The 16,494-nt window shown below is 39.7% G+C and overlaps 1 protein-coding gene across 1 annotated transcript in view; it reads left to right on the top strand.

Annotated features, from left to right (window-relative positions):
- The window catches only part of TEX11 (testis expressed 11), a 296,261-nt gene extending 286,073 nt beyond the window's left edge, over window positions 1–10,188 (top strand). The window contains exons 29-30 of the mRNA XM_072956668.1: window positions 9,164–9,328; window positions 9,995–10,188. Coding sequence (XP_072812769.1) covers window positions 9,164–9,328; window positions 9,995–10,066 — 237 coding nt within the window. The 3' untranslated portion in view covers window positions 10,067–10,188. The remainder of the gene's footprint in view (window positions 1–9,163; window positions 9,329–9,994) is intronic.
- The last annotated feature ends 6,306 nt before the right edge of the window (window positions 10,189–16,494 follow it).

Raw genomic sequence — 16,494 nt, 5'->3', positions numbered from 1 at the left:
CACATATTTGAGAATTTAGTATGCAATGAAGGATGTACATCCAGTCACTAAGGGGCAGCGTGGTCTATTTTAAATGGCATTAGGGCAATTTTAAAAGTAAAATGCTTACCTTTAAATTGACCAGCATTATAATACAGTGGTCAAGAGCACAGGCTTTGGAACCAGACTGGCACTTCAAATTCTAACTATACCACTTATTAGTTCTATGACCTTTGTCATATTACTTAACTCTTTATGCCTCTATCTACTCATCTGCAAAATAAAGGTAATGATAGTACCTACTGTATAGTATTATTGGTGGTATTAAATAAGTTAATATATGTAAAGTACTTAGAGCAGTGTCCAGCATATAGTGAGTAAGTAGTAAGTAGTAGTAGTATTTTTTTACCTCATGCATGCATAAAAATAAAGTCAGAAAGAAAGAGAGAAAGACAGAAAGAGGAAAGAAAGAAAGAAAGAAAAGAAGAAAAGAAAGAAAGAAATCAATCAATCAATCAATCAATCAATCAATCTAGATGGATAAAAGAGCCAAACATATAAACCAAATCTATAAAAGCATTAGGAGAAAGTATAGGAAAACAATTTGTTTAATTATGGGGTTGAAAGGATCCATCCAGAAGCAGTTACAAGGAAAAAAAATAGATTTAGTTACATAAATTAATAACTGACCCAAGAAAGCACAGAAAATTTTAAAATAAACCACCGACTTGGATAAATATTTTAACATATTTAAATTAAAAATCAATAAGAAAAATATTACCGGCATTGGGGAAAATAGGCAAAAGTTATGACTGGGCAAGCTGCAAGAGACATACAGTTGGCTAATAAACAGGTACTAAAGTTGTTTAACCACACAGTCAAGGAAATCTATGTAAACAAAAAAAATATATATTTTCTGTTAAAACATCAGGTGAAAACATCTAGAGAGATTTTCACCAAATCAGAGGGTATGCTTGGGATGATATTAAAAATATACAGTGTAACCAGTCAAAGGAGCAATCAACCAAAAGTGAGTGTCCTGGCTTCTAGTCTTATCTGTGCCACAAACATATTGTGTGACTCTAGGCAGACTGTCCTGCCTCTCTTGGCCTCAGTTTTCTTATCAATAAAATGAGGTTTCTAGAGACTTTCACTTCTGGAATGGCAGCATCAGAGGCTGATAAGACCTGCTGCCCAGCAGAACAGCCGCAACTAGGGGAAATTGTTTTAAAAAACAACCATTTAAAGTCTCTGGAAATTGTCCTAAGAGCATACAGAAAATGAAGAAAGATCTATTCAAAAATCTACTCAGTCTTGGTAAGAAACTTGAGCGTCTGTAGCACCTGAGCCATGACCCACTCCCTCCCTGTTCCTCCCCAAGATTAGCATAATGGAAGCTCCATTCCAGGTAACTATGTCCAAGAAAACAATGCTCCCACTCTCCTCAGCTCCCAGCAAGGGATATGGTATCCCACAAAGAATAGCAGGCTGCCAACACCTTAAGCCACAAGTTACAAAGCCTAAATTCCTGGCAAGTATGGTCAAGAGAATGAGCCTCCCTTCCTTCACAGAGCCTCTGCTCATAGAGCAGGTTATCGACCTCAGGCAAGCAGACCAAGAATATTGGAGCCCTGGTTTCCTTTGCCCCAGCTAACTCTTAGGGCAGAGGTTCCACACCCAACGAGGCAAGCCAAGACCAGAGACTACTACTCTTCCCAGTACTCAAAAGAAAAGGGGGTCCACTGTCCCCTCCCCACAAAGCTCTGGAGCAGAGGCTCAGACATTTTTCCCAAGGGGAAAGGCAATCCATAAGAACAGAGCACTTGAACCCTCTCTCCAAAGGAACTGATGCGTGGGAGAAGTTCAAGCCAAAGAGTGCTCTTGAAAACAATGGAGATTTTAGTGGTAAGAAGTTAAGAGGAGGATAGTAGCTCTAACACGTAACTCACAGACCAGCTGTATTACCATAGAGAGCCATGGAAAGAGACAGCTCAGAAGAGCCTTATTGGGATCAGAGCAAACCTCAAAGACGTGCATCAAAGACCGCCCCTGTAAAGTGGTCTGAATGTAATTGGTTCAGACTGTAGAGCAATTACACCCCCAGGCATTGTTGAAAACAATAGAGCAATCATCATGTGGAGCCTAACATCTGGATGTGATACAAGCAGTCAGCCAGCTTAATAGAGACATCAGAGAAAGTCCAAGAGGGCCCTACTAAACACTCATCCCAGGGTGACTATTACACATAACCAAGTCTGTGTCCTTTGAGAAACAGCATAAGAAGCTTCACATGTGACAGAAATAGACTTTACTAAAATAGTCCAGTTGCATTACTAAACAAATAAATATACAAACAACAACAAAAACAAGTTGGAGGGAATCAGACTCTAGAGTTGCTACCTAAAATGTTCCTAATATATTACCTAAAATGTTCAGTTTTCAACAACAACAAAAACTATGAGACATGCAAAGAAACAAGAAAGTGTGACCCATACACAGGGGAAAAAAAAGCAAGCAACACAAACTCTGTGACAGGATCCAGATGTCAGATGTCAAAGTAACCACTACAAATATGTTCAAAAAACTAAAGGAAGCCATACTAAAAGAAGTAAAGGAAGGTGACACTGTCTCATCAAATAGAGAATATCAATAGAGAAATAGAATTTTTTTCAAGAACCATATGAAAAAATCTGGAGGTGAAAAGTACAATCAGTGAAATTAAAAATTCACTAGAGGGGCTCAACAGTAGTTCTGCTTAACTGGCAGAACCCAACTGTTTCAGATCAGCAGATTTGAAGATACATTGATAGATTATGCAACCTGAAGATAAGGGAGAAAAAAGAGTAAAAAAAAAAAACCAGTGCCTTAAAGAAAAGTAGAACTTCACTAAATACACCAACACATAATGGGAATATCAAGGATGGGAGAGAAAAGAATAGGAAAAATAATTTGAAGAAATAATGGCTGAAAACTCCCAAATTTGATGAAAAATATTTATCTATACATCCAAGGTCGTCACCGAAATTATCTTTCAAAAATGAAGTCATTACCAGGTAAAGAAAAACAGAGAATTTGTTTCTAGCTGACCTGCCTACAAAAAAATACTGAAGGAAATTCTTTAGGTTGAAAGCAAGTCACCCCAGATAATAATTTAAATCCAAACTAACAAACAGAAAGCACCAATAATTATGTAATTATATAAGACAGTATAAATGCATATTTATTTTCCTTCCTTCTCTATATCCTTTAAAGTGCAAATGTACAAAACACATTATAAAATTGTTTCATTGGGCTTTTATCATATAAAAATGTAATATAAAAACAATAGCACAAAGAAGGCGGGTGGAAACTGGTTTTGGAGTAATGAATGACACTAGCGAATAACTCTAAGCCATGGGAAGAAATGAAGAGAATCAGAAATGGTACATAAGAAAGTTATAACAAGCTATAAATATATCCTATCATTCTTTACTTCTGTTAGCTTCTTTGAAACACATAAAATTATATAAAGTAATTATAACTATTATTGTTGACTTGTCTATTTCAAAACTTACCATGAACAATAGCAATCAAGACAGTGTGGTACTGACATAAGTATAGACAAATAGATCAATGAACTAGAATTAAGAGTCCAGAAACAAACCCTCACATGTATGGTCAATTGATTTTTGACATGGTTGTGAAGACTATTCAGTGTGAAAAAAAAATAGTCTTTGTAACAATGGTTCTGGTACAAGTGGGTAGCCACATGGAAAAGAATGAAGTTTGGACTGCTACCTCCTACTATATACAAAAATTACCTCAAAATGGATCAAAGAACTAAAATGAAAGAGCCAAAATTATAAAACTATAATCATATATAAAGGAAAATGATAAAACTCTTAGAAGCATAGTCTTAAGTCTTTGTAATGCTGGATTAGGTGGTGTTTTCTTAGATGTGACACCAAGAGCACAAGCAATAAAATAAAAAGTGAATAAACTAGGTATCAGCAAAATTAAAACCTTTCTACAAAGGACACCATCAAGGAAGTGAAAAGACAACCCACAGAATGGCAATAAATGTTGGAAATTATGTATCTGTTAAGGAACTTGTACTTAGAATATTTAAGGAGCTCTTACAACTTAATAATATAAAGACAACTAAAATTTTTTAATGGGCAAAGGATCTGAATAGACATTTCTCCAAAGAAGATATTCAAATGACCAAGCATATGGAAAGATTCTTGACATCATTAGTCATCAGATAGGCAAATCAAAGCACAATGATCTACCACTTGACACCCACTAAGATGGCTATAATCAAAAAGACAGATAATAACAACTATTGGAAGAGATATAGAGGAATTGGTACCATTATACACTATGTTACTATAAAATGGTACAGCTGCTCTGGAAAAGTCTGGCAGTTCCTTAGAAGGTTAATCATAGAGTTACCATATGACTTAGCAGTTTCACTTCTAGGTATATACCCATAAGAAATGAAGATAAATGCCAAACAAAGACTGATTCACAAATGTTCATAGCAGCATTATTCGTAATAGTCAGAAATGGGAACAACCCAAATGTATATCATCTGATGAATGGATAAACAAAATGTAGTATTTCCATACAATGGAATATTAATTGGCCATAAAAAGGAATGAAGTATTGACACTTGCCACCACATGGGTGGTTCTTGAAAACATAATGCTAAGTGAAAGATGCCAATCATAAAAGACTATATCCTGTGTGACTCTAGGTGTTTATCTGAAATGTCGAGAATAGGCCAATATATAAAAAACGGAAATTAGATGACTGGTTGCCCAGGGATCGGGGCACCACTGGGGGGAAATGGGGACTGACTGCTAATGGGCATGGGGTTTCCTTTTAGGGGGATGAAAATTTTCCAATATTGATTGTGGTGATGGTGGCAGAACTCTGTGAATATACTAAAAAATATTAAATTGTACATTTTAAGTAAGTAAATTGTGTGATATGTGAATTATATCTCAATAAAGCTTATGTACACAATTGTCACTTCAGGAACCCTGAGGAGAGTCTAAAAAGACAGGCTTTTGTTTCCCAAAACACCTACAGTTTTCTTAGAGATATGTATGACTGCTGTATATATTAAGATGTTGAGGACAGAGAAGACTGGATTCAAATATGAGCCCCAGAAAGTCGTAAGAGCAAACACTCCTATTTGCCGGTGTTGATTTGTATTTTACGTGGGCAAACCTGTGTGTCACTTTGGAGTGAGTAGCTGCACGGATGCATTTCTGTATTGAAGATTAGTGATTCTCCTGAGCAGCTCTGGACATGAGGGCAGCAAATGCAAATGAAAATAAAACTCCTCCAGTGTTCACCAACTCATTGAATGGCTCCATCATCCTTCCAGTTGCCCAAGCCAGACATCTAGGAGTCACCCTCAACTCCTCCCTCACTCCCATTTCTAACATATCACTAAGTCCTCTAGTCGTACCTCCTCCATATCACATACTCGTGTACTTCTTCCCATCTTCCACCATCACCAACCTAGGTCAAGTTGTCATCTCTTACCTCAGCTACTGCAGGGACCTTTTAGCTGGTCTCCTTGCATCTCATGCTATCTTCATCTTTCTCCATCCAGCAACCAGAGTGATCTTTTAAAGTTTTAGATATGTGTGATCTTGTTTAATCTTCTTTAGTCTCCCATTGCTCTTGAAGAACAAAATCCTGAATGTGGCCTACAAGGCCCTCCTTACCTGTCTGTCCTCATCTTGAGCCACTCTTCCCCTCACTCTCTGCACTGCTAGCCCCACTGTACTCTGCAAGGCCGCTAATTACCACCTCTTAGACAAATCTGATGGCCTTTCTTTACCCTGGACTTCATTATTGACCACTGCCTCCTTATTGAAATTCTCCTTTCTTTTGTCCTTTATTTTGTCACCACTCCTCTGTATTGTCTTTTCCCTCTTACCACCCAGTTATGAACATTTCCAATATTCTCTCATCTTTCCTTCTCTGTATTCTATACTGTGTCCTTTAAGTGGATTGGTATAGTTTAGCTACTACCTGAGTTCCAGTCTGTATCTGCAACAGCCTACATGATATCTTCAAAGTTACCTCAGTTGCAAGAAGATTAAAATAGAACTTATCATTTACCTTGATCCTTTGTCGCCAGGAATATTTCCTTGCAATTTTTTCTTTCAGTGGTATCAGCAATCTCTAGGCCACTCAAACTATGTACTCTAGAGTCATTTTTAATTGACCTATTTTCCATTCCCCTATCAAATCAGTTACCAAGTTATACTGATTCTTCCTTTATAATGTTTCTTCCATCTTTCCATTTCCATCACTGCTATTCTAGTTCTGACCCTCATCACTTCATTGGAAGACTCTCACAACTCCACTTAAACAGGTCTCATTGTATGTGTTTTCTCACACTCAGGTCTGTTCTAAATACCACTGGCATTTCAATCTTACTAAAACTCCAATTTCATCATATCACTTTCCTTCTCAAAAAGTTTCAGTGACTTCTCATTGCCAACAGAATCAATTCCAAAACCCGTGGCCTGTTATGTAAAACCCTTAACACCCCAGCCTCATATTTCACAAATTATATTCCACAAGCTATTAGTAAACAATCTATATACGATGTATTAAACAAAGTTACATGGTTCCTTTGCTGTAAAATGTTCTAAAACTTTCAATGAACTAATGTGCATTATAACACTCCATGAGGGTGTATATAGAATGCAGCATTTCCAAAATGTATTTGACTAAAAGAACCCTATTTTTATATACCATCTGTTAACATTTTTCATGACACTAATGTTCTGAGGAAAAGCATCTAGGAAGCGCTTAGATCGCCCCATCCTACATTTCCAGTCCTATTTCCCTACATAAATTGTCTGCTTAGGCCAAATGACTATTATCATCTCCCTGAGACATGCTTGGGCTCAGGCACAATCCAAGCCTTTATTGATTCTGTTCTGCCCACATGGAATGCCCTTCTCTTTCTCTGTATATATTTTTATTTTTCATTGCGATACAACTCATATCTTAAAATTCACAATTTTAAAATATACAATTCAGTGGTTTTTAGTATATTCACAGAATTCTGCAACCACCACCAATATCCAATTCCAGAACTTTTTCATCACTCCAAAGAGAAACCCCCATGACCATTAGCAGTCATTCCCCACCTCCCTCTCCCCCCGCCCCTGGCAACCACCAGTCCACTCTCTGTCTCTGTGGATTTGCCTATTCTGGACATTCCATATAACCTCCCTATAGCTCGATCCTGCTTATCTACCCTAAGGCCATGTCTGTTTGTTCAGTCATTTGTTCATTCATTCAGTTAGAATCACAACGTGGTCAAGTACTGTGTCAGGCTGTGAATATGCAAAGGTAGAGGACATTCTGCCTTTAAGGAACTCCCAGCCTCCCAGCCTAGTGCAGGAGACAGACAGTACAGTGTTGTTAGTGCTGTTGTGGTGCTGTGAACAAACTGCCATGGCAACAAAGTGATGCCGATAATAAAATGTGGAGAGTCAGGGAACGCCTGACTGAGGAGGTCGCCTTTGACTGGATATTGAGTCACTTGTTCATTCATTCATTCATTCATTCATTCAGCAAATAGCTATTGTGCCCTTATTACATGCCAGGCACAGTGTTGGACTCTGAAGCTACAAAGATGAACAGGAAGAATTCCCTGCACCTCACGGAGCTCAGCCTGGAGGAGGAGATAAATATATACAGTTTGAAAACAATGTGATATAAGTTGTATTAGAGGAATGTAAAGCTTGCTATAAGAACAGAGAGAAGGGAATAACTAACTCTGCTTGTGAATTGGAAGAAAAAGCAGTTTACCAAGTGGACAAGGATTGGGGGAGTGGGCCAGGTGGCATTTCAAGCAGAGACTAGACCTGCGACTGTGCCAGCCTAATGCTCGTTTCTTTGACTCAGCTAGAGCACCTAATGCCTGTGTCACTCTGACCAGCCCTTAACCACGTATGTGGTGTGGTCTTCTATATATGAGGATGCCTTGTCTCCCCAGAGGCATTATGTGTCATTTAGGATAAGGGCTTTGTCTTGTCCCTCTTAGCGCCCTCATTCTCAGTGTTTTATGAATAGTAATTTTTCATAGAACCAAATGAGTACAAGTACAGCTGGAACAACATCATCGATGCCCTCAAGAACATGCTGTCCAGGTCTTCTGTCACATTTCCCCCTTCAAGGGCGGAGGCCTCCTGTGCAGATGAAGGGCTTTAACATGGAATGAACACATGAGTGTTCCCTTTGTGGTCCATCTCCAGTACAAGAACTGCAGAAGTAGCTCCTTAGGCTAATCCTTTTTGCTATTGAAAAATCTTGTGATCAGCTATGTTAAAAGACAAAGGGACCATCTTAGAAATGTGCCCTTTGTTCATAGCAAGTAGATACTGTCAACACTAAAGATTAATATTTTTTTTAATTACAATCAGTTGACTTCAAGTAAAACAGATTACCCTCCATAATCAGTTTTTGCCTTTAAAGCAAAACTGGGGTTTCCTGGAGAACGGAGTCTGCCTCAAGACTGTAACATAGAAATTCTACCTGAGTTTCCAGCCTGCTGGCCTGCCCTATAGACTTCAGACTAAAGATTACATCAAGTCTACCTGAATTTACAGCCTGCTTGCCTGCCCTACAGATCTCAAACTTGCCAGCCCCCACACTGAGTGAGCCAGTTCCTTAAAATAGATCTCTCTCTGTGTATGCAAAAAATAAAGATTAATATAATTTCTATCCCAAACACAGACTGATTCGGGTCAAGGAACTTAAGAGACTCAGTAAAACTGCTTCTTGACAAACTTCTCTGAAAATTAGAGGTAGGTATTGGAGAGATAATTGACTGAGGATAGCACGAGGGGAAGCCCCACAGGATACAGGTTTTTCTTCTGCTTCAGAGAGACCAGGACTTGGTCCAAGAGGCCTCACTGCTTTTTCAGTTGATTTGTCGCTTCATGAGGTTTTGCTGTATAGAGAATTCTACAGCTGTCAGACCTTCGAGGGGCTCCCCTCCTACTCTCCAGGAGCAGAACTGCTTGTGGAGGCTGTGTCTCCTTGCTTGGTGTTGGTAGAACGCCCACTGTTTAAGAACAATGGGATGCAGCCCTGATACAGGCAGCACTATGCTGATTGTGACGGTAATAACTGTAAACCCACTGTTCTTGGATTTCAGGAAGGCTACCCAGAAACAGAGATTCTCTGGCTGATGATCAAGTCCTGGAATACTGGAATATTTATGTACAACAGGAGCAAGTATGTATCTGCTGAAAGATGGTGTGAACTAGCACTGCATTTCCTTGACCACCTTGGCTCCCTCAAGACAATCTATGAAACTCAGGTGAGGAAGGAGATGGCTAGGGATGGATGGCCTGACTCAGGGGGCAGAGAGGTTCTATCTGGCGCTTAGTAAGGACACAACCCTACCTTCCTTGGATGGGAAAGGAGCTTGACCATTGTTCCTCTCGGTGGTCCCAGAGAACTGCAAGAGGAAGGGGACTGTAAACGGTAATTTCTTTAGAGTGAAAACCAGGAAGGATGGAGAACAAGGGCGAACTTAGGAATAGCAAATGGAATCTAATTAAGAGGAATGCCAAGAGTGAGCTCTGGAAAGATGCATCACTGTCAATGCCAGTGCAGGAAGGACAGGCCCCTGTGCAAACAATGACTGTTTAAGAAGTATTTTCTTATTCTTATTCTGAGTTGCAGGCTTCTGGGCCATTAGCTAACCAGGAGAGGCTTGATGGAGAAAAAGTCTTCTTATCAAATAAGAGCAAAGGACCGCTTATGTTTTAAGTACCCCTTATAATAGCTGCCTGTCTCTCATCAGTGGACCTAGTGGGAAGGGGTCCCTTTTCCCCAACAGAGTAGTGCGCTTTCACCCCACAGTGGCGCCTCAGGTCACAGAAGGTAAAGGTGAGGCTCTCATGCCGTCACCCGTGGGTCTGGGAAGCTTTCCTGTATTTCCTTCTCTCTCAGGAAATTGATTTGCTATTCTCTTTCCCAGATGAATGTTCTGTATAGTGAGCTTGCAGAAGCAGTAGATAAAAAAAAGGGCTCACTTCTTCACGAAGAGTGAGAACTGCTGGAACAAAGGATGTTAAGCCGGCAAGCTGACTGCAACTTGAAGATGTATGGTTCTGAGATGTTGAATATTTAAATTCTTCTCAAACTTGATCTTGAGCTTTTGTTTCTGTTTTCTCCTGCACCATTTTCACTTTGTTAAATGAAATTTTCTAAAATAAAAACATTTTGACCTTTACTACTGTGACCAGCTCATTTCTCGGGGACAAATGATTTTTACAAAATGCTAAGGAATATATATATATATAATATATATATATAGTCCACATGAGAGCAAGACGATTCATGCCCATGTGAACAAAAGGGGCTGTTCATCCCAGTCCAACACAGGTTGTATCTAATTCGAGAAGTGCTCAAATTCCCAATACGTGAAGATAACAGCACCACAGACGCTTCCTCAGAAGGACCTCAGCATTGATCAGTCTCGAACTCCTTCTCTGACGTCCTCAGGAACTGACTGTCCCGTCTCTGTCAGAACATGTCCTATGTCAGGGAACATCCGAAACAACGCAGTCCGCCTTTTTGGCTCTCTAATGGATAAAATGCCCTTCCTCGTACTGAACAGAAGTTTGTTTGCCTGTAACAAGTCTGCTTTCTCTGTCCCCTCATCCTCCTGGCTTTTTCATTTCCCCGTTAAACAGCCTCAGACCCCTCAGCTGCTCCGCATGTGGTGTAATCACCCACCTTCCCAGAGCCAAAGCCCATGTTCCAGTGAGGTCTGACCCACACAGAGTCCAGCAGCCTCATTCTGGCTAGACTTGCGTTTGTGTACTGTAAGATTATATTGGTTTTTTTCCCCCCGGATGATTTGTATTAGCATTTTTAAACTTTTGATTTTGAAAGTTTCATACTTACATAAACGGTGCAAGTAAGCACAAAGAATTGTCACACACCCTTTACCCAGATCCCTGATTTGTTAACATTTACCAAATTGCCTTATCATTCTTGTTGTTTCTTTCTGAATCATTTGAGATTAATTTGCAGACTTCTTGCTCCATTACCCCTTAATACCTCAGTATGTATTTTCTAAAAACAAGGATACTACTCTCCTACATGACCACAGTATAACCATCAAAATTAGAAAATTAACAGTGATACAATTCTTCCATCTAATCCACAGACCCCCCATCTGAATTTCATTGATTATCCTAATAAAGGCCTTCATAAGTTCAAGAGCATAAGTTGCATTTAGTTGTCATATCTCTTTCATCTCCTGCAAACCAAAACAGTTGCTCAGTCTTGCCTGATCTTTCATAACCTTGACATTTCTGAAGAGTACACACTACTTTGCAGCATGAACCTCAACTTGGGTGTGTCTGGTGTTTCTTAATGATTAGATTCAATTTATGTGTTTTGGGTTGGCACACCGCGAAAGGGATGTGTTCTTCTCAGTGCATCATACCAACAGACACACAATGTTAGTTTGTCCTATTGATGGCTAAAGTTAAGACAGTGATTAGTCATTGATAAGAATTATGAAGTATTTTGTGGAAGATACTTTGAGAACAAATATCCTGTTCCTCATTAAACTTCCACTCACAAGATTTAACATCCATTGATGATTCTTGCCTCAATTCATTTCTACTGTGATGGTTGCTAAATGTTGAGGTTTTTTTCCTATTTCCATCATTTCCTCTTAATTTATTAGTTGGCGTTTGTTAGGTAGACCATGTTCTTCTCCCCTACTTAATTTATTCATGTTTTTAAAGTATGCTTTAGTATAGACTAATGGGTTTCTATCTCAGTTAATGAATTATCAGCCACTATTTGGGGGGGGGTTTAGGTTTATTTATTTATTTTAATGGAGGTACTGGGGATTGAACCCATGACCTCATGCATGCTAAGCATGCGCTCTACAACTTGAGCTATACTCATCCCCATGAGTTATCATCCACTATTATCACTATTTTGCTGCTCAAAGCTGGTTCCTGTGTCCTTTTGACATGTCCCCATCATTCTTTGAACACTTCCTTACTTTGAGACACAAAATGATGCTCCAGGCTCATCTTGCACTTCCCTTGCCCCTGCACTGGAATCAGTAATTTCTCCGAGGATCCCTCATTCCTTTTAATGGAGGACAGTAGTTAAGGCCCAAAATCTGGGTGCTGGGTGTCCTTGTTATTACTGGGGTGCCATTTTCTCTAGGTCCTCTCAGTGGACAAAGCGAGGAAATAAATGTATGGATATGTATATACATATATGTACATCTGTGTATATAGAAAACCAAGTTCATACTGATACCTCCATTTTCAATCCAACACTAGAGAGTTTATTCTAGCCTTCCACCCTTTTCATATTTGCAAATATCTCTTACAACACTGAGAAATCTGGCTCCTATTAACCTCAGATACTCACTCATCTGTTTGATCTCCCTGTTTAAGAACCATCTCACAGCCATGCCTCAGTCCTACCCCACCATCCTGACCATGAGGGCTGACCCTTCGGCCCAAGTCCTGGCAAACACTCTGGCCAAGTCATCAGCCAAGCTTCCAGCCCAGGAAGTGAGCAAGCTGAGCCCCCACCAAGGGGAAGAACTAGGGACCACATTCACATTTAAGCAGGCATCTCATATTGTTGACTCACTGAACCTATTGTTTACTCTCCCCTTAGTTTTGCCTTTTTTTTTTCCTGTTTAGCTTTAAGAAGTCAGCTCAAGTGTCAGTTACTCAGAGAAATCTTCCCTGACCCAGTCAGGTTCTCTTGTCACATGCTCTCTTAGTATTCTGTTTTATTCTTCATAGTTTGTAGATATGTATTTGCTTGTGGACTAAGTTGATTAACGTCGGTCTCCCTCAATAGTCTTTAAGCTCCATAAGGGCAGACAGCATGTTTTCCTCACCACCGTATATCCCCAGTGTCTAACACAGTGCCTGGTACTGTCAATAAATATTTGTTGAAAGAATGAATGAAAACTTCTAAGTCTTTTTTTTTCACACATACTGCTGTTAACTGATGTCTCAGCTTGTACTTCCAGTCTGGTTAAGTGCATGTATCACTATTAAATTGCTCTCACCAGTTGTTCATTTTGGATAGAGTTTCTATCTTTATAACATTGTTATCCCTCTCAGATCCACAGTAGCTGCCTATTTGGTCAGCATGCCACCTAACGTTATTATCCAAATAGATGATCAGATGGACTGAATAGGGGAGGGCTGAGACAAAGCTTGGCGACATGCCTTGTAGTCCTACCTACAAGTTCATTCATTCATGCAACACATACTTCCTAAGCACTTTCTACTATGTACTGGGCACAGTTATAGGTACTGGGGATAAAGTCATGAGCAAAATAGAGGACAAAGCCTCTCCGAGGAGCTTACATCCAAGTGGGGGTGACCGATAATAAATTAGTATGTAAATAAATCAAAGTCTGATCTTTTAATTAGCAGACTTTGGGACGATGATTTACCCACCCAATAACTGTACTATCTACCTTTTCCCAACTTTTTCACAAAGAAAGAGTCACACGTGAGTGACTTTGTCAGTGCCTTGCTGGGATCCAGAGACACTACGTCTACAACATTCCCCTGCTTTACCCATTTACATGTACTTACCCCATTTCAGAAAAGAAAATGAGCTTAGTCTGTCTTGGGCTATTCTTAGGTAAAGGCTTTTATAAACCCTTTCTGATCGTTAGTTCCCTTCTAGGTCTCATGCAAACCATCCTTTCCCACAATGTATTCCAGAGTTTTGCCAATGATTAAGATGAAATCTACCCATCTAAAGCTGCTGAAACCATTCAACCTCCCTTTAAAAAGGAGCTTATAACCTTCCCTAGGCTTCCAGCATCTTTCTTATTCCCCATGTTTCCCCAAAGGTCACAAACACCAGCGTAGTGATGTCAACATCCTGAAATATAATTTGTCTGGGTCAGGAGACTCAGTCATGTAAAGCACCCTGATGCTTTCCTACAACTTTTATACTTATTATGATCCTCAGTTCCCTCACCAATGTCTGCTTGGCCCTTTTCAGTTTAAATGGACAGAGCAGGTACAGCAGAGAAGACCCAGAGCAAAGGAGGAATTAAAGAGGTCCTCTTTATCTTTCTTGTCTGGCAACATTACACCATTTCATTTTTCATTTTATACCCTATGGTACTATTGGAGTTCTTTTTACATGTGTTTATATTATGTTTATAATTTAAAAAACTAATTCTAATTAAAATGAAATGCACTATCTGCCCTTACTTGAAGACTTTAAAGCCTCCTGATGCAAACAAAACTGAAAACAGTCTCTCTTACTCCTAGCATTAGCTCATTTTGGGTCAGGCCTTCCTGATATGATTTTGACAGTTCCCTGTTAATATTTTATATTCATCTTTGGTCAGATGCCCTCTTCCTACCTTTTTAATATCTCATCATCAAAGAATTCCCTCATTCACATCATTTTCTTTTGATACCTTTCCTTTTACTTCTTCATTAAAATATTTCACAATTATGTGGTCAGAATTTCGTTTCCAAGAGCCTTTCGGCCCTTCTAGGAGGGTGGCCAAGTCAAGAGTGCAAGAAAAGTAACAGCTACTGCATCCCTACTCAGTGCTAAGCCCGTCACGTGTGCCATCTCATCTCACCATCATCTGGGAAGTAGGTGGTATCATTCTACTGTTGTTCCTTCCTTCTTTCCTTCTCCCTCCCTCCTCATTTCTGTGGGAAACTGAGGCTCAGAGAGTTAGTCACTTAATCAAGGTCGCACAGTTGCTAAATGGCAGAGCCATGATTTAAAGCTCGATCTATTGGACCCCTACTCTTTCTTTATCCTCATGCTACCTTTCTTTTCTTGGAGCCATTGGAGTCTGCCATCTTAAATTCTAGGGCAAAATACCTTCTACGTCCATCCAGCCTTCCGCTCTCACAAACCCTAAGCTAATATGGTCACTCTTCCAGTTTCCACTTCACCAATCAGTTTTTCCTTATTGGTCACGATTAGGTCACGGAGAACAAACAGTTCTCTTGTTGATTTCTTCCCTTTCTGAGGGGTAATGTTGTCAGCAAGAGAAGTAAAATATTTCCAAATGTTCTGCTTTTAGGCAAATGACACTTACAGCAGTCCTGGACAGAAGTCCCTCACTGCTACTAGGTCTTGCCCTATGCCATTTTGTGATCTGCATCAGGAATACATCATCCATTTCTCCCTTTTTGTCAAGTGCCGTGTGATGTACTTACACCGTATCACTCCTGGGCCTTTCTCCTTTCAACTTCACCAAAATTCTGTAGAGGACTCTGTCCTCGAGTTTGTGGATTTCTATGCCTACAGCACAATGTCACGTCCCATTCTCAAGGGCACCTTTCTTCCTAACAATATGCTCCTCCTGATGCCAAATTCCAGTTGTAAGTTTCATTCCTCCAAGTCTTAATGAGAACTCTTAGCTGATATTTATTAGCTGGAGTTAAAATTTCAAGTTTCCTTCATAATATTAGGTTGAACCATATAAAGTTGCCATTTTTGAAGGTCAAAAAGGTTGAATCCTGCAATTTCCTATGGTTCAGCCCCATGCATGTGCTGTGCATTGATACAGAAACAGCTTAAGCTGTAAGTTCTATTTATTTCTTTTCCCGGATGTGTTGCTCTGACCGAACGGACACCTCTTCCAGTGCTGTTCATGTTGTCATACCTGACATCACCCGTGGTAATTGATTTCATAATATTATCAGGTCCTTTTTCTCCTTCCCCCTCCATTTTCAATTTAAAGTTCTCTTTATCAGATCAGTAAGGCTCTGGGTAAACAAGTTTTCCCCAGTTACCAACATAGAGAACCATGTCCCCAGCCAAGAGCCCAGCAATCCAGTATTTGAAACTACGGTCCAGACAAAATAAGTCCTGTTCTGAAATTCCATCTGTATAGGCAACTATTTCATCTTCCATATAGCCTTTTCTATTCTAAAATACCAATTCTCTTTTGGAAGAAAAGAAAACGCCACCTGGTCTCTCAAGTCCTTCAAGATGGTTTGTATGCCTCCTTTGGTGTGGCCCCCCATCCTATAGGATGAGGGCCGCCACCTGTTAGGACAAGAGGTGGCGGAAGGTGGAAATGAGCAGCATTTGTTCAATTTGATAGCTTTCCCACTGGCTCTCTGTTAAACTGCAATGAAAATACATGATCAAAGAGAATATTCATATTATGTCTGCATACTTATGCCCCCCTCCATACTGTCAATCAGGAAGCCATCACATCTTCATTCACTCATTTGTCCATCCAGCCAATGAGTAATTGTGGTTTAGACCCAGGTCCTACCCTCAGTGAGCTTATAGTCTAGTAAAGGAACTGGTTAGGCTTATAGTTAACTGTTGTTACATTAAATTACAATATTAAAGATGGAACATGAATGCTATAAAAGTAGGGGGAAAGTGCTGAGATTCCAAAGGAGGGGATCAGGAAATGCTTTTGTGGAGAAGGTTGAACTGGACTTGAAAGGTGTATAGGATTTG

Source organism: Vicugna pacos, chromosome X (assembly GCF_048564905.1).
Source record: "Vicugna pacos chromosome X, VicPac4, whole genome shotgun sequence".
Lineage (NCBI taxonomy): Eukaryota > Metazoa > Chordata > Mammalia > Artiodactyla > Camelidae > Vicugna > Vicugna pacos.
This window is presented reverse-complemented; position numbering and strand designations above follow the sequence as displayed.